The sequence below is a fragment of the Bubalus bubalis genome, chromosome 23, assembly GCF_019923935.1.
Source record: "Bubalus bubalis isolate 160015118507 breed Murrah chromosome 23, NDDB_SH_1, whole genome shotgun sequence".
NCBI classification, from domain to species: domain Eukaryota; kingdom Metazoa; phylum Chordata; class Mammalia; order Artiodactyla; family Bovidae; genus Bubalus; species Bubalus bubalis.
Genome location: NC_059179.1, coordinates 49,444,130 through 49,463,311, shown reverse-complemented (window position 1 = coordinate 49,463,311; position 19,182 = coordinate 49,444,130). Strand labels below are relative to the sequence as shown.

The window sequence follows — 19,182 nt, the reverse complement described above, 5'->3', positions numbered from 1 at the left end:
TCTGGGAAGCAAATGATGCTCTCAAAATTCCTGCTGAAGCCAGGAGGATCACTACACGTGCCTCCCCTCAAATGAGCTCCCAGAAGACGGAGCTTAATAAGACAAAGGCAACAGTGACAGGCAAATCCTCCTGAGTCCAGACCAGGAGGGCCATTAAAGGCAAAGCCGCTCCCCAGAATAGCAAGGGCAGCTGAAGTCCGAAAACCTTCACAGCACTAAAACTCCTTGGAAATATTTCTGTTGGATGTAAAGCAACATAACAGTTATAACAATAGAAGCAGAAGATAAATGCATACATATTCAAGACTTTTAATTTCAATTTTCTTCTGCATTCTGAAGAGACCAAAGATGGCCAATAAGAGCTACCTTCCTTGGAGGCCTGCTCTGTGCTGTACACCAGACTTGTCACAACCTGGAAAGCAGGGGCCGCGTTATCATCTCAGCTCCACAGGGCCAGAAGAGAGGTCACTCCAGACACAGTTAATTAGCAGCAGAGCTGAGAAACCAACCCATGTCTGTTTGATGACAAACCCTGTGCTTTTCTCATTATGCTACGGTTACCTTTTCCACCACAACAAGTAGGAAACAGCAAATTTAAAAGACAGGATTATATATGACTTCAGGACCAAACAGACATGGACACGTCCAGAATGGATTCCCAGCCAGAATGCCTTGGGGGAACCACGTGCTTCCTACACCGTGACTCTCAAACTTGGACCCTTCCCACCCAGGGTGCTGTGTGTCTGTGGAGAGGGGAGGAGGGCAGGGGAGCTCTACTACAGCAGGATGAATCCAGACGGAAGGAATCTCCATCATCTCCTTCGATATATCAGGGGTCCCCAAAGACCACCGTGATGGTAATGGCTAAGAGCTATGGTGTATTCTAAGCCAGACAACATTCTGAGTGCATTCACACACTGAGTTCATTTAATCCTCACAGTGAGTGAGCGAGTGAGCGTTAGTCGTTCAGTCATGTCTGACTCTTTGCAACCCCATGGAGTGTAGCCTGCCAGGCTCCTCTGTCCATGGAATTCTCCAGGCAAGAATACTATAGTGGGTAGCCAATCTCTTCTCCAGGGAAAGCTTCCCAACCCAAGGACCAAACCCAGGTCTCCTGCACCGCAGGCAGGGTCTTCACCGCCTGAGCCCCAGCAGGGGCCCTCACGGTGGATGCTGCCATCACAGCCCGTTTCTAGGTCCCTCACTGCCAAGCGGGGGGTGAGGCAGTCTGGCTCCAGGCACAGTCCACTCTACACAGCCCTGTTACCAGCTCACCAGGCCCAACGGTTCCTTCTCGTCTCCTCATTTTACTGACCTTACAGTCTCACTCAGTAAGCGTGACCACAGCTGCCTTCTCGGATTCCCTTCCCTTGGCTTTCCATGTCTTGTCTTCCTCTAACTCCTGGCCTGAGTGTCTGGCTTCTTCCTTCACCTTTGCCAACCACAATGTTGCTGCACATCCCAGGACTTGGTTCTGCACCTGCGTCTCTTACCTACACTCACTTTCCTAGCAGAGTGGTCTCAGGCTCTAAGGAACTCCAGTACAGCACCGCCACCCAACCTCTACCCAGGACAAACCTCTCCTCTCACCTCCAAGCCACACACTCGACATCTGCCCGCAGATCCCCACTAGACATTTCCCACTGCACCTGTTCCTCCCCAGGGCAGACCCGATCTCATTTAATCCACCGAGCTGCTCAGATCAAAAAGGAGACAACCTTAACTGATCTATTTCCTCCACCCTGACATCCAATCCATCAAGAGGTCTCCTGGGTGCCCCCTCTAAAATATAAGCCGACGCAGATGACAACAGCATTTCAACAATTTCCCCACTAATGTCCAAGAAATCTCTTACCTGGCCTAGTGAAACAGCCTCCTAACTGGTAGCTTCTAGTCTGTACTCATACCCACTTCAAACCATTCTCCACGTGGCAGCCACAGTACTCAACTTAGGAATCAGACTGCATCAAGACTGCACTTGCAATAAAACCAAAACTCGACCATGGCTCACAAGGCCACGTGGCCCTCCCTGCCTCTGCAGCTTCCGGTCAGGGCCTCGACCCCTTCCCTCTTCTCCAGCCCCGCTGGCCGCCCACTGCTCTTCTGAGGTCTGCACCTGCTAAGCCTCTACCTAAAGGCTCTCTGCCAGCACTTCCAGTGACTGTCATCTTTGCATTTTTTAACTCTCACTTGTTAAATACACCCTTTCAGCACAACCTACATAAAAGCACCCCGCCTACCCAAGACCCCCTCTTCACAGCCTGCCTATTTATTTCTTCTGTTGAACTTCACACCACCTGAGATTACCCTGGCACTGTGTTAGCCATTTACTGTCTACACCCTTACTGTCCTGCATTCCCAGTAACTAGCATCCGGTGTGGCATACAATTGAGTGTCCAAGAAACAGAATGCTGAACAGTAGTCACTATTCCTAAGCCAAAAACGCAAGTGACTACTTGCCAGTGGCGGCACTGAGGCTCCAAGGTAAAGGCAAGGATGAGAAAACTCAACCTTTCAACGTAAATCAACTAGACTTCAAGGAAACAAGCAAGCAAACAAAAGCGCCTGACACTCTGGGACTCTCTGTCATGCCTCACACAGGACTTCTTTCCACTCTGTGACGTGCTACGAAAGGCAAGTTTTTCAAAGTCAAGTTCTTTGTTTGCCAGAAAGTCAAACATAAATTTCAAAATAGTACTTAAATGAACATTTCTAATAACTTTTTATAATACTTTGCCAAACTTTACCCAGTAACAGCTAATAAACTATGTTAATTATGTTTTGTTTTGTTTTTTTACCAAGACAGCACAGATTAAAACTAGGTTGTTTTTAAGATTTAACCATCCTACTAGAATTATCTGAGAGACATTTCCATAGTTCCTAAAAAATGGAATCCTACATATGCTCTGTAAGACACTAAATAAACTGATCAATATTCTGACACACAAAAAAAACAAGTTCAGATACTCAGCTGATACCTAGTTATACAACCAGTTAGCCGATGCCGATACCTATTTATACAGCCAGTTAGCCAATACCTAGTTTTACAGCTAGTTGGCACCCTTCTGGAGACTGCCCTATATTTTCTGCTTAAACACCCTGATCGTAAAGATTATTTAGAATTTAAACAGTGTAAGCTACAGAAATTATCTATACTAACTGTACAGACCTTTAGAAATTACAGTGTAAGCTGTTCTTTAAGATGGTTGCACATTTAAGAATATATCAAACTATAAAGATTCCTTTTTAAGGAATCAAAAAAAAAATTTAAGCATATAATTCCTTCTGTACCCTTGATTTCACATCTGAAGATACCATGTGCATAAAATGCAAGAACAGCTACCATACAAACAAGATTAATAGTAAATGAAATACAATAATACTAAATCTCACCAACCAGGTGGTTGCTAAGTCTGACTTCAAGAATAAATTTCTGTACCAAAGTGCAGTATATGGTACATTCAGTATCAGAGCCTAGTAGGCCTAAGCTAGAATGAGGGGTAGGGAATAAAGAGGAGAAAGGGCTGGCACGTGAGGTGGGAGCCACCTGCACAAAGAAAAGCAACTTAAACAAACAAAGCAAACTGGGTAAAGGCCCCGCCCTCAAGCGTCTCACCACCTAGTCAAGAAGGCGACAAAACAGGGACAAAACCAAGGACAGAGCCGATGAAAGCACAAGAGACTCCCTGACAGTCCAGCCATGGGACAGACTACACTCAAAGAGGAAAGGGAAAAAAAGTCACGGGGGTACACAGAAAAGACATCACACAAAATGGGTTTGATTTAAATCATCATGTTGTACGCTTTAAATACACACAATCTTTACTTAAAAAGCAAAAGTAATAATAATACCAAATATAAGAATTTAATTTTTTTTTAAATGGCTTTGATTTGGACCATGAATTTGACCAGTGGCCCCAATTTCACCACCCAAAACTACTCTTCCTCTTTCCCACACCACCACCAGACGCTGTATCCTGAAATAGTCTACTGACCAAACAATTTTGATTTAATGATAAATGTGTATCCCATTGTAGCTAAAGTGCTAACAAACTGATTTAACATAATTTGAAATGCAAAGACACTTGACATTTTAATTAGCTATTTAATCTTATTCTGAATAAATGTAAGATTTCTGTGAGACTTCAAGCAACAGACATAACTAACGTATGTCCTCCAAGCCCTTGGAGGTGTGAGGTCAGGGAAGAACCCAGCCCCAGGACCCGACTGGACGGGGCAGCCAATGCAGGCGAACACAACAGCAGGCAGCCTAAACGTGGCACCGGGAAGGAGCACACATTCTTTATCGCCATATCATCAGTCCAGGAAGTGAGGGGATTCTTCAGCAACCTATTCCAATGGGTACAAACTACTGGGATTAAAAAACAAAAAAAATGTATGCTAGGTTTTCTCAGATGTTATTTTACCATCTTCTACAAAATAAGGAATTGATGATCACAAAACTTTAGAATTAAAGTATTAAAAACACGGTGTTTAAGATCGTTCTATGCAATGGTTCTGTAAACCTAAGTCATAGAATGAACTAATCTCTATACTTCAAGTCAAAAATGCCAAACAACTGCAGTCGTTAAAAAAAACAAAAAGACCAAGAAATGAAATTGTGAGAAACAGAGAGTAACAGGATGTCGCTTCTATAGACTGGAAGAGTCACAGAGCTCTGACCGAGTAAGCTGTGTTTAGTTGAACCACATGCCCCTCCTCTGGAAAATGCCACCGCCGCTCTCAAGTACTTCACCTCTCCCAGGCTGGCTACTGCTCAGCACTGTGCCCTTTAAATCACCTACCTTCCGAACTCCATGCAAATGATCTTTGCCTCTGAAGATGTCTAAGAAAAGAAAAACTATGCCACAGAGTGACTTCCCAGAAAGTAACAACACCTGAGCAAACTACCCATGGAAACCTGTCACCCTCTCTGAACGGCAGGTATAGTCGGGGTCAGGTATCCCCAACAGATAAGGGCTCCCAATCCTTGGCTTGCCGAGACACTCAAGCACTTGAACAACTTAAAATCTCACTGCCGAGTCTGGTACTGATGTGAGAAGTAATCCTATAGTCACTTTAAATAAATCATTCAAATGGCAGCTAAGAACAATGCGTTACCTAAACCAGTAACGTGATACACATAAAAGCAGACTTACAACAATTACCATTGTCTTGATTAATCTTTCGATTGAAATGTTTAATCATTTATTTCACTTGTAATCGTTATCTTTTATCACTGACCAAACATGCAGTTTTAATGTCCACTTCTATTATTTATATTGGACATTTTAAGGTTGTATTCTAAGGTTACATTACACATTTCATTGGAATTTTAAATAAGTCCTTAAATTTTAAAAAGCTAACTATTCATACATGCTCTATCTGCATAAGGAAACACTGCAAGAATTCATACAAGATTAATACAAGAGCTACTTATGGGATGGGACGGCAAGGCTGGCGAGAAGGAGTGGGCTGGGCCTTCTCAATGGACTTCTTCCTGCAGTGTTTTGATTTTGAACCATCTAAACACAATCAATACCTGTTCAAAGGACACATATTTAAACAGAAACTGTCTGAAAAGTATATCAGCTGCTATACAAATAAATTAATGTGTCAGAATTCTGGGTCTTCAGTCTACATAAAAAGAGGCACACATACAAATACAGTTGACATCACCTTTAACTCCATATACTTGCCAACACATCCTCTAGCTATTTTTTAATAAAATCAGGCTTTGGGGTTTTGTCTGCTTTTTTAAAACCTAAAGATTCAGCTTCTGAATATAGGGTATGCCTCCCTTCCCAAAAGTTCATTTCTAAACCACTCAACTCACATGCTGGCCATGTTGCCTCAATTAAGTCCTGACTGATACATTAAATGTGCTAAAACCAAGCGAGCTTGTCCTTTGTAACTCTCACTATCCACCCAAGAAAGATACCAGGAATGAGGAGGCTGGAGCACCAGAGCAAAGACAAAGAAGGCCACATGCAAAGTGAGTGAAAACAAAGGCAGCCAGGCTGCTTCCTTCTCCCTTTGCTTCCCCAGCAGACAGAGAGACTCTGTTTCCCTGCAGGCCTGCACTTACCCAACCCCTGGCAGCAGGCTCCCCCTACTCCCCTGTTCCCTGCAGCCCTCACACACCTTTCCTGAATCACTTTCCATGTCCCACTTAGCTTTTCAATGCAGCAAGTCTTGTTAACATCTCTACTGTACAAAACCACAATTACCCACAATGAATGATCTCGCCTGCGAGTGCCCACATAAACCCTCTCCTGATTGCCCATCCTGTCCTCCCACCCAAGCGTGTATTCAGGAAAGTGTAGTGAGTTTTACACCACTCCCTGCTTGAAAAATATAAAACCATTTTAAGATTTTTAAGAATAATCTACTGTGAAAGTAACAGATCCCAATACTACCTATGAATATGAGGAATCCCACACCACCGCTCCTTTCTATGTCAATAAAATGTAGTCTAACTCATAAGTCAGAATTAAATTCCTAAGACATGACACTGAAAATGCAGTACCTTCACAAATGAAACTTGTGGGTGCTCTTTGGCGAGCTCTGCCATCACGTCGTTCATCTGAGCGCACTGAGGAGCCCATGGTGCCCAGAAATGGACCACAAGAAGAGACCTGTAAATCCGTAAAACGCAGATTTTAAAAACACAGTAGCTTCAGAAATAAGCAAATGATGATAAATTCTATTACCAAAGAAACCCTTCAAGGACCGCCTGAATTGTTTTTGTACTGCTAGAATCTTGTATTAAACACAGGCTGAAATATGATTTCAAGGACTTCTTTTGGATGAATTTTCAAGTTAATGACATTTTTTGAATTAATACTTAGCTCACATGAAGTGGTTCTGAATATTCACCCACCTCAACTACTAGCCATGTAAATTAACTCTATTTTGAGACCCTGTGGAAACTAGATTTCTGCAGTCAGGGCACAATGTTTGTGAAAAATGACTATATATGCGTTACTACTATTAATGTTAGTATTTTTAAACATGGTATTGTGATGAAGTGATCATAGGAATAGGAATAAAATGGGGCAAATGAAGTATATAAGCAGAAAACAAGGAAAAAATAGAACTGCTTTTTATACAAACTTTCTTATGCTACAAAGTATTTTCTAAAAATTGACAGTATGAACAGACAGAATAGTGGACCAATAAACTGTTGATAAAATCCCTAGAAACCTCAGTATACATCTATCAACTATTTTCATATAAAACTACCTTGGCAAAGATACTTTTAAGTCTAACCTCATACTCAACTGAAAAACCCTTCACTTTTACAGAATTCTAAATTCAAACAGTTGCTTCAGTCGTGTGCAACTCTGCGACCCCATGGACTGGAGCCCACCAGGCTCCTCTGTCCATGGGATTCTCCAGGCAAGAAGACTGGAATGGGTGCCATGATCTTCCCGACCCAGGGAGAGAACCTGAGTCTCTTACGGCTCCTGCATTGCCAGGCAGGTTCTTTAACATCAGCGCCACCTGGGAAACTCAAATTCAAATACAATCTCTCTCAACTACAAAAAGGCTTCCCTCATAGCTCAGTTGATAAAGAATCCGCCTACAATGCAGGAGACCCCAGTTCGATTCCTGGGTCGGGAAGATCCCCTGGAGAAGGGATAGGCTACCCACTCCGGTATTCTGGCCTGGAGAATTCCATGAACTATACAGTTTATGGGGTCACAAAGAGTAGGACCCAACTTAGGACACAACTGAGCGACTTTCACTTTCAACTACAAAAAAATCTGAAAACACATTGAAAAATATGTTACAAGGAGGAAAAAAACAAGGACAATTAAACTTGGGCAAGGAAAGAAGTAATCAACTGTTAAACCATTAAAACAATACAACTGAGAAAAGAAGGGGCTCAGTACCTCCAAGTTTCTGGCTTAGTGACTTAGGTAGTGGTGGCACTCGCCACGATTCACAGTCCAGAAGCTGGCAACCTGAGAGGAAAGAAGTCTAGTGGGCTGTTAGTGACAGTCAAGCTCAGGAGAGAAGTCCACACTTGATCCGCAGATCTCCAAATCAAGAGATAGCGGGCACCACCCTCATCCACGCCGGAGAATAAAGAAGGGGCGGAGGGCAGAGCCTCTGGGGCTCGTCAACACCAAGTCAAGAGTGACAGAGGGAAAGGAGTCCTGGCAGTAGACCAGAGAAGGTTCAGGGGTCTCACAGGAGTCAGGAAGGAAGGGGGACAACCATCAAACAGAACAGGAAGAGTGACCAGCAGTGGGCAGTCATTTCAGCAGGTGACAGAAGCAGTGTGTGGACCACTGAGCTGAGGATGAGGATGTAAACTGCTAGGAACCTACTAGATAAGAGACTGGGCTGTTAACAGAGAGAGAGCAAGGATCCAGACAGATCAAGGGATGGGCTTTTATCAATGCAAGAACATCTTCATAGTTTATTTTGTGAGGGGAGAGTGCAAGTGAGAGGGAGAGGCTGAAGACATGAGATTCAAGGTCTCAGAGGTGGCAGGACAGGGAAATCTAGAGCAGAGAAGAATTCAACTTGAGAAGAAGACAGTCTCCTCTAGGTCAGCAACAAAGGAATCAAGAATGGGTAAAGTGAAAGAAAGTGTTAGTTGTTCAGTCACGCCCAATTCTTTGCAACCCCATGGACTGTAGCCCGTCAGGCTCCTCTGTCCATGTGATTCTCCAGGCAAGAATACTGGAGTGGGTTGCCATTTCCTTCTCCAGGGGATATTCCTGACCCAGGAATTGAACCTGGGTCTCCTGCATTGCAGGCAGATTCTTTACTGTCTGAGCCACCAGGAAGCCCCTACAGTGGGAAAAGCTACAAGCAAATCTGTTGTGTTGGGGGAGGGGCAAGTAGAAGCAGCAGTCTGATGAGGCTACTGAAGTCCTGTTTTCCCACGCAGGAAGCAAGGTCTTGTGCTGAAACAAAGGAAAATGGAGGACAAGGGCCACAGACAGGACAGAGGAAGAAGGGACAGCTGCCTGGGACACAGAAAGCAGGAGGCTCCAAAGGAAGAGCCACCGAAGGCAGGAGAGGAACACATGGTCAGGCCCCCACTCCACGGGCCCCACTGTAGCTAGAACTCAGTAGCTTCGGCGCATGGGCAGAGACTATGGAGGAAGTACTGATACTTCACCAATTACTGCTTCCTCTTCCTCTCACACGTGAAGCTGGACTACATTACCACTTCTTACCAAACTGAAAAATGATTTTTAAAATCAAAATATTCAATGATAAAAAGGATAAAGTGAGACAACACTTTTATATCCCACTGGTAAAAGTTCAATTGGAAACTTTCAGAAATTTCTTGTACCACTTTCAAGGATCTATCCTACAGAAGTCATTAAAGAGACAAAGATGTATGTATATGACTACTTCCCCAGTATTTTACATAGCAAATAACTGTAAAAATCTATTATTCAACAACATAGTTTTCTTAATGGTCATAAAATATTATAAAGTCATTAAAAATTGTATCTCAAAGAACATTTAATAACATGGGAAAATACAACGAGTATATTTTTTAAAAATTAAATAGGTTACAAAACTTTTTAACAGTATGGGCCAACATAAGTAAAAAGAAAAAGTACACATATACAACTTAAATTCCATCATTACTAATGCGGCTTTGAAGAGTAATTTAACTTCCACATCTGTGAAACAGCAATAATACCCTGAGAGGTTGGGAAGATCAAACAAAAATATGTAAGCCCTTTAAAAATATTAAAGAATGATATTAATGTTCTTTTAAATTATCCACGTTATTCTCAAATTTAGATGCTTAACTTCTACTTTCCAATTAAGTGAACAACGCCTAATATCATGAGGACATAAACCTGAAACAAACAAAAGCTGTCACCCTCTCCTGATAGCCCACTGTACTCTCCATCTTCAGGGACAGCTCAATGTGCAGGGTGCACTGTTTAAGGAAAAACCTTTTAGAGAAGACAAGGTTCAAATCCTAACTGCTGCTGCTAAGTCGCTTCAGTGGTGTCCGACTCTGTGAGGCCCCATTGACGGCAACCCACCAGGCTCCCCCGTCCCTGGAATACTCCAGGCAACAGCACAGGAGTGGGTTGCCATTTCCTTCTCCAATGCATGAAAGTGAAAAGTGAAAGTGAAGTCGCTCAGTCGTGTGCACTCTTAGCGACCCCATGGACTGCAGCCCACCAGGCTCTCCGTCCATGGGATTTTCCAGGCAAGAGTACTGAAGTGGGATGCCATTGCCTTCTCAAATCCTAACTACTGTGCTTTTAAACAATGTAATGAACCTCCGTTCTTTGTCAGTAAAATATTTAGTGGTCAATAAACTGCTGTCTCACTGTTATTTCAGATGTTCTGCTCCTGAAGTTATTCCTGTACAGATAACACTAACTACCATGTATTAAAATCATGTAGTATTAGACTATATTAAATATTTCACAAATGGGCAAAACCTTAATTATTCTGCAAATGGGTATTAATATTCCCACTGTGTAGACTGACTGAGGTTTCAGTAACATATAAACACATAAACCTAAGTCATGTAATGACTTAGGCAAAAAACATTTTCAATTCACATTAAATTTTTAAATTGAGAAGCAATGATCTGTCAAACAGACGTTAAATGGCATTAACAAGTACTACTTCATATTCTGAAATGCTGCCATTTCCACCAAAAGGAGCAGAGATCTGTTCCTTCCTCAGATGCCAAGCACCACTTTCCACGTGCCCATCTAAAGGAATCATTTCACTTAATACCATTTGGATGCGTTCTTGCCACTGCTCTGTACTTGGATCATTTCACCTACAAGCCAGTGGTAAGAACGCATCCAAACGGTATTAACACTGACATTTTAACCGACTACGACGTCTTACGTTTAAAAAAAAGGACTTTTACGTTAAAAAAAAAAAAGATAACACAGAATCAAAAATGCCAAACACACAAACAGCAAAATAGTCTCCATCCTCACGGGGAGAGGGTGACAGCGTTTATGTTTGCTTCGGGTTTCTGTCCTCATGACGTCAGGCGCTGTTTACTTAAGATGGGTAAAGTGAAGTGAAGTTGCTCAGTCCTGTCCGACTCTTTGCGATCCCAAAGACTGTATCCTACCAGGCTTCTCCGTCCATGGAATTTTCCAGACAAGAGTACTGGAGTGGGTTGCCATTTCCTTCGCCAGAGGATCTTCCCGACCCAGGGATCGAACCCAGGTCTCACACATTGCAGGCAGACAGTTTACGGTCTGAGCCACCAGGGAAGCCCGTTTATTAAGGACAGATCCACACAAGCCCGGCTCCTTCCAGAGGCCGCCTCCGGGCCGCATCCGTTTTCATCAATGAGTCGACGTCATTCCCCACGCACCCGCCTCCCCTGGCCCACCTCTTTCAACAATTTACCAAGTGAACCTGAAACGCCGAAGGAGCAGTTCTGATGAACGCTTTTCGGCACCGCGGCCAGGAAGACAGGGGCTCTCCCCTCTCACCCGCCCCCTGCCACGCTCCCAGGGAGCTCCCCAGCGGCCTCCAGCTCAAACTCGGGGCGGCACTCAGGTCCGCACGACCCACCGGCCTGAGCTCCGCGCAGGCTCTCTGCCCCCGGAGCCTCCGAGGGCGCTCCCGCCCGCCGGCCACGCGCCGCCCACGGCCCTGACCCCTCACCGCAGAGGACACCGCAGCCCGGCCAGGGCGCGAGCGCAGGGGCGGCCCAGGGCTGGCAGGGGGCTGAGCGCGGGGCGGGTGCCCAGGCGAGGGCTCGACTCAACCGAGGCAGAGAGACCGCCCCGAGGCCCCGCGCGCCCGCCGGCGCTGACCCGCAAGTCGGGGGCCGCGGGGGCGGTGTTTCCGGGTACCCGCCGAACGGGCCCACCGCACCCCGCGGCTCTCCTTCCGACGCCTCCCCCCAGGCGAGAGGCAGCCGGGCCAAACCAGAATCGAGGGCGGCGGAGTGCGATCAGGAGGCGGGAGAGCCCGTCCAGCGCCCGGGCAGGCAGCGCGGCCCGACCACGAGCGCCCTCAGATGCCAACTGCCGGCCCCGCTCTGCCTCCCTGCAGCGCCCGCCCGGGACGACGCGGCGAGGGGCCGGGGTCTCCGCGCCCACCCTCGGCCAGGAGCTGGGGCCCCGCGTCACCGCCCCCCGGGGGCCGCCGGGCCTGGCGCCGCGGGGCGCCCGGAGCCTGGAGACCTGGGTCTGCGGTGGACCTGCTCCCTCACCGGGGCGGGGACCCGGACTCGGGGTCCGGGCCGCCCAGGCTGGGCCGCGCGTGAGGGAGCCGGGCAGTGCGCCCGTGAGGCCGGCCCCCGCCGCGTCCCCTCACCCCTGCCGCCCGCCGCCTCGCTTACTTGGCTCTGAGGCGCAGCAGCTCCTCAAACTGCCCAGCTGAGCCGACCTCCACCACCGCCGCCGCCGCCGCCTCAGCCGCCCCCGCCGCCATGCTGCCGCCGCCAGACAAGAGCAATCGAGCGCGGGCGGCCGATGGGGGCGGAGCGCGGGCGGTGGCGCAGGAAGCCCCGCCCCCAGCCGTCCCGGCGGCCCCACCCCCTGCACTGCCCCGCCCCCCAGGGCCGCGTGCCGGCCCCGAGCTGGTGAACACCCTGGGGCCGCGGCGTCCGGCCGGCCAGTTAGGACCCTGACCCCCGGGGCTCTAGACTCTCAGGAAGCTCCCCTCCGGAGCTCCTGGAAGTCAGGGCTTCCTGCGATCCTAGAAGCTCCCAAGGCAGCTGGGAGAAGGGTGTATGCGTGTGCGTGTGTGTGTGAGATGTTAGTGTGTATTTGAGTGAGTGAAGGCGCTCAGTAGTGTCCGACTCTTTGCGACCCCCCGGACTGCAGCCCACCAGGTTCCTCTATCGGCGCTCAGTAGTGTCCGACTCTTTGCGACCCCACGGACTGCAGCCCACCAGGTTCCTCTATCCATGGGATTCTCCATGGCAAGAATACTGGAGTGGGTTGCCATTTCCTTCTCCAGGGTGTCTTCCCTACCCAGGGATCGAACCTGGGTCTCCCACACTGCAGGCAGACTCTCTACCATCTGAGCCACCAGGGAAGCGTGTATTTAACAAGCTGAAATTTTAATTCAAAAGGTAGGGATGGAAGAATGGGAGATCGGGGGAAGGGAGGTTGCGCCCTCTCCGAACCTCAACGCTGACAAGGAGTTTCGAATTCGGCCCTGAAGAACCTGAAGCCACGTCAGCACGTGGCCCACCATCACCCACTGTGAGGTCAGGCCCGGCTCCAGGACCCGCTCGCTCACGCCCCGCGCCCCTCTAACCTCAGGCCTCCCCCGGATTCCCTCCTCACCTCCTGATGCTGGCGCTCCAGGCAGTGTCCCCTCCCACCTTTCCACCACTGCTTCGCACTCCTCTCCTGGAGTGACCTTGTCCATGGTCCCGGTAGCCTCTATCGCCAGGGAAACCTCCCGCAGAGCGCCTTCCCTTGCCTCCGGTGCCCATGGCTGGGAGAGGGCCGGAGGTGGGAGAGGTGGTCTCTTTAAGGATCCCCCCAGACCAGCCCCGGCCTTGTCTCCAAAGGGCCCCTCCTCCTGGATCCCAGGTTCACTACCGCCATTGCTTCCACCCAGATACGTGGGGCTCCTCCTGGGCTCTTCTGGCTCTGTACCGGGTTGGAGGACAGACCCCGTGGAGCCGCCCTCAGGTGTTAAGGGCTCCTGCACGCCTTGGACTGCGGGCACACCTCACGGTGTTAGAAGCGTCTGTGGTCTCGCATCAAGGGCGGGAGCTGTGTCTCCATCCCAGAGCCTGAGTGAGAGCCCGGCACGTCCTAGGTGCTGTGAACCATGTTCTCTACTTGGGGCCAGAGGGGGTGAAGTGGACTTATGGAGTTTCGGAGACTCATTGCCAGAAGAAGTTCATGCAGTGTATCCGGTGAATAGTCTTTACAGTGATTGCCTGTCGAAATATACTGGGTTGTGTGAAACATTAAAATTAGGTTTACTTCTTTCTACCCTTTAAATGAGGTTTCCCTAGTAGCTCCGTTGGTAAAGAATCTGCCTGCAATGCGGGAGACCCAGGTTCGATCCCTGGGTTGGGAAGGTCCCCCGGAGAAGGAAATGGCAACCCACTCTAATACTCTGGGGAATTTCATGGACAGAGGACCTGGTGGGCTACAGTCCATAGGCTCGCAAAGAGTCGGACATGACTATGTGACCAACTTTCACTTTTCACTTTCACCCTTTAAACGTGGTTGCTAGAGATTTTTAAAGTGTGCAGGTGACTCATTTTAGGCTTACTTCGTGTTTTCTCTTGGGCAGCATTGTGCCAGTGACTGAAAGGGGCCTTTAGTTACATGTGTGCCTCTGCCTGAGAAGATGCAAATGAAGATGGTAAATTACCTGAATGTGATCAAAATAGCATAGAACAAAAAAACACACAAAAAGTAAAGCTGAGGAAATGGAGGAAAGATGGACAGATTGTATGAATATCCACATCCTAATTACGATATTATACTACAGTGTTTCAAGATGCTGTCCTTGGGGAAGAACATACACAGAATCTCTTTGTGTTATTTCTTATAACTGTCTTCATGCTGAGTCGCTTCAGTCATGTCCAACTCTTTGCAACCCTGTGGACTGTAGCCTGTCAGGCTCCTCTGTCCATTGGATTCTCCATGCAAGAATACCAGAATGGGTTGTAACTGCATGTGACCCTACAATTATTTTTAAATAAAAAGATTATTTTTATTAAAAAGTAAATAAAATCTAGACATTACTATGAAAATGCAACAAGAGGGGAGAAAACAGCATGCTGCAACACAAGGTGTTTGCTCTGATGACCAACTTTAAACAGAATTATATAAATACGACATATTACTGTATAGGTGAATGTAGCAAAGAAAAAGTCTTCAGAAGGATGTGCCCCAAAGAGTTAGGAAAGCTTTCTCCCAGAGAGTGAGAACAGGGGAGTTTTAGTATTTATTGATCTGACTGTGCCAGGCCTTAGGAGTGGTGGCACAGTGGATCTTCGCTCTTCGTTGTGGCATACAAATTTTTAGTTGCAGCACGTGGGATCTAGTTCCCTACCAGGGATCGAACCCAGGCCCCCAGCATTGGGAGCACAGAATCTTAGCCTCTGACCACCGGGGATGTCCTCTCCTTGGAATATTCTTCCTTTTTTGCAGTTACCACTGTTGACATCAACAGGTCTAACGTTCAGCAGGTGAATCTCTGAGCTTGGCAATAAAAACCACTCCACGAAGCCCTGAGCCCCAATCATGTACCAGGGCTTGTCACATCTGAGTTACAGGCAGACAAGGTTATACACAGCTACAGGGTGCTTTTCAGACTTCCAAAGCCCTTGCTCTTTCCAGTCCATGATGCAAAAACATCACTGCCTGTGATACCTAACCAGACTTGGGTCCGCTTGCCTGCCCACGGTAAAGCCAATCTACCAGCCCCAGGTAGCCAATCTACCACCTGCTTTGTAGGGGGGAAGAAAAGTGCAGCATTTATTGAAGCAAAAGTGCTGCACCCTGCGTCTGTGAATTGAGCCCAGAGAGACATGTGAGTGTGGTTGAAGTGTAATTATGTTTGGTGACAGCTAACATTTCAGCGCTTCTGAGTAGGTGAGGACGTATTTTAGCCATCCCATTTTTGAGAGCACATTATTCCCTCTTGCGCCCAGGGGTTACTCCCCAGCAGGGCAGAGTGCTGAGTGCTAGGTGGGCACAAACGACCCAGGCGGAGAAAAACACCTACCTGGTCACGATAGATGAGGACTTGGAATTGGGTTCCCACCTGGCTAAATCTTTGCAGAGCCTGTGTCGAGGAGCTGAGAGACACACAGGTTTTTAATGGGCAAAGCATGGCACTGAAAAGTGTTGTTACTCCGGTAAAATGGCCAATACTTCCTTTGCTTTAAGAGGGAGTCTTAAATCCTAATTACTCCTCCCCCAAAGACCAGTTGAGGATAACCCAACTGGAGGAAACTAATTTCCTCAGGAATTTCACTGTTACAAGATTAATGGAGCCCCCCTGCAGAGAAACAGTAAAACTGTAAGTACAGTAGATTTGCACCTGAAGGATACATGCTTTAATTTCTGTTCTCAAGCTGCGATAACATCTTCTCAAGCTACTGTAAAAGGCATAAATGAGCACCAGCACCTCTGCTCCTGGGGGCTTGTCTTCCCGGACTGGGGCTTTCCCCTGGGATGGCCCCAAGTTGGGGGCGGGTGGTGGTGTGACCGCAGACCACAGCTGGCCGCAGGCCTGGGAGGGCTGAGCAAACGCTCCTCCCCAGGAGCCCCAAAGGGTCACCCCCATTGGACGGCCCCGGCCCTGCCACCCACCAGGGCACAATCCTGCTGACGGGCCTGGAATGAGAATGAGGTAACTAAGAGGTGGATGGTCTGTGTTCTGCCCCTTGGGAGCCTCCAGGGAATTGCACCCCACTATCCATCAGCTTTGAGGGTTCTGAGAATGGGCCTTGAGAAGATTGCCTCACAAATGATGTTGAGATAAACTGACACACAGGGGTCCCACCAAGTGACCACCCCTTGTTCTCTGTGGCCCAAGGGCCTCCTCGGCAACTGAGATGCTCCAACTGTCATCCTCATAGCCAAGAACTAGTCTGGGATAGGGAGGTGGAAACGGGTGTGAGGTTTCCTCTGTCAACCCCTGGCAGCCCTGCACGCGATCTTGGCAAAGTCTGGCCAATTTTCTGTCCCCTTCCTTACCAGGAACTGCTTTTATTGGAAGAACTCTATGTATATGCTGGCTATAAAGGTTGTTTATGCTGCCATAGCAAGATTTTTATTGGTTGTATTTTTGCTGCACTTGCTTGAAAAATAATTATTTTCAAAGAAAAGAAGAATTACATACCCCGTAAACTAAATAAGACTCATGTTTATTAGGGACCCTCTGACAGCTCCTCAAATGTGAAAAAAGATTTCGAAGCAGTGAATGGACAATTTATGGGCAAGTTTATTTGTAAAACAGATTTCAAGACGTACTTCATCTTGGCTCCGCCAATAAAAATACATTTCATTTCTTTTCAGAAGTGTGTGCTCTCTGATGGTTTCCTAGTAATCCCGTTTCCCCTAAGGAGGTAGGACAGTGTGGATACCTGTGTGCCCACTAACCTAATCCAGGACTGGGCTGAATGATTTGGGAGTGCTATATGTCAAAAAAAAAAAAAAAAAAAAAAAAAGATGTGACCACATCTCATAAGGCGCACTTTAGAAGAAATATATTTATAAGACATGAAGTTCACAAACCTTGATCTAATTGCTACAATCTTCAGAATCTCTTTAGCCAAAATCATTTTTAAGCACACTTCTAGTTGTTTGCAATTTATCAGAGGAAATTTGTCTTGAGAGCCCATTTTCCATCCCCTGCATCGGTTCTCATCTGTCTTCCTCGGGGACCGGCCAGGGCGGCAGGTGTGGGTTGTAAAGCCGGTTTCCAGGCTGTAGGTGGCACCAGCCGCTTCTTCAGCCTGGGGAAGGAGCATCCTTTGTTGAGTGGTTCCTTTATTCAACCTGGAGACGCCGCAATTCAGGACTAACCCAAACTGATGCCCCATCTTGATGCTCTATCTGTAGAGGCTCTGTCGATCCTCCGAAAACATGCTTCACCCCTGACCTGCCAATTTTTAATACCTTCTCCTGCCTTCTCAGTGCAACCAGCAGCGTATGTGAGGTGCTGTAAAATGTACTGAGTCTGTCCTGTACAGATGAAAAAGGCTGGTACGGGGGCCGGGGCTGGGATGTGCGGTGAGAGAGGAGAGAAACTCGCGCACACGCTGCTACGCACACCTTTGTCTACCCGACGGTTCAGTTTTCTGCGTGACCACCCAGATACAGCTGTAACGGCACTTTGTTGATCACGAGTGTACAGAGTCACTGTACGTTTGCACGCAGCTGTGTGTAATCTTGAGAAAAACATTTTACATATAAACAGTGGTATGTGTGTGTGTCTGTGTCTGTGTATTTATTCTCCAGATTATTTTGGAATTAATTTTCTGTTGCTGTTTGTAATTCTTATTTAAGGATACAAATGGCTTTGCTGTCACAAACAAGATCCCTTGTAAAATCCGAGGTAATTCTAGAGCGAGCTAATAAGTCTTAAGCAGTAAGCCCCTTGTGGCTATGTGGCTCTGAGATGTCCTATCTCAGAGGGGACCCTTCCACCCTGGAGTTCACAGGCCTTCCGTCCCACTGACCTTGGCTCTCTTGAGGGCCACTTCTGCCTTTAGCTCTCTCCTCACAGAGCCGATGTCTGGAGTATCCAGCAAGCGCCGTGAGCAGAGCTGGCCCTTCCTACCTGTGCAAGGAATTCAGGGTATGCTGAGAACACACACCCCTTAAAGAATACACCCTCCTGTACAGTGCTGGGGGCCAAGCCACGGCCAGTCGGTGATTCTCCCACACGAGGACAGGGCTGTCCCAACCAGGACAGCTAGCTGGTTTAACCAGTGACACAACAATCCTATGTTTGACAAAATGCCTCACAAGTCTGCCACACCTACAAAGGCCTTCTTCCCAGCCTCTCTGTTACCTAAACAGTAACGGTGGCATTTCCTCCAGGTGTAGGGCAAAGGAACACCAACTATCTTTTTAATCATCTGATATCTGTATTCTTTTATTTATTTCACATGGAGGATAATCACTTTACAATACCGTGATGTTTTTGCCACACATCAATACGACTCAGAAATCTGGATTCTTGAACCTCTCCAGTGCTGTCGGGCAGGCTGTGTGAGCCTTGGCCGGCCACAGCCCCGCTGGAGTCCAGCAGGTAGGACAGGCAGGGACGCTGGTGGTCTCCAGCTGAGCAGCTGTGGGAGCCCCCCGCCCCACAGCGTGGCAGCCGCTGCTCTTGCTGCAGCTCAGGGGCAACTCCAGGAAGGTGGTGCAATAGTACAATAACCCCGCATGATGGGAACAGCCCTGGATTTGCATCAGATTCTGAAAGCGTTCCCAGTTCCCATGGTCTCTCGACTGGCTCACCCACCTCAGATTACAATAGCTAGGATGATTTTTCTGTTAAAAAAGAAAAAAGAAAAGAAAAGAAACAAAAATTTCCGACTTTAAATTTCTTCCTCTAGTACAAAACAAGAAAGGAAAAAGCAAACCACTGATTTTTAAATGATGCTTTAGGCTCTATTGCCCTGTGAAAGTGAAAGTCATTCAGTCCTGTCCATCTCTTTGCAACCCCATGGACTGTAGCCTACCAGGTTCCTCTGTC

At 47.4% G+C, this 19,182-nt stretch overlaps 1 protein-coding gene across 2 annotated transcripts in view; it reads right to left on the bottom strand.

Annotated features, from left to right (window-relative positions):
* Nucleotides 1-12,482, bottom strand: part of GLRX3 (glutaredoxin 3) — a 31,375-nt gene extending 18,893 nt beyond the window's left edge. The window contains exons 1-2 of one of the 2 annotated variants that reach the window (XM_025274432.3): nucleotides 12,326-12,481; nucleotides 6,530-6,638 (exon numbers count right to left, since the gene is read on the bottom strand). In XM_025274432.3, coding sequence (XP_025130217.1) covers nucleotides 6,530-6,638; nucleotides 12,326-12,417 — 201 coding nt within the window. In that variant the 5' untranslated portion in view covers nucleotides 12,418-12,481. Of the gene's footprint in view, nucleotides 1-6,529; nucleotides 6,639-12,325 lie in introns of both variants that reach the window. The other variant, XR_006548122.2, reaches the window with a different exon arrangement.
* Nucleotides 12,483-19,182: the final 6,700 nt, after the last annotated feature.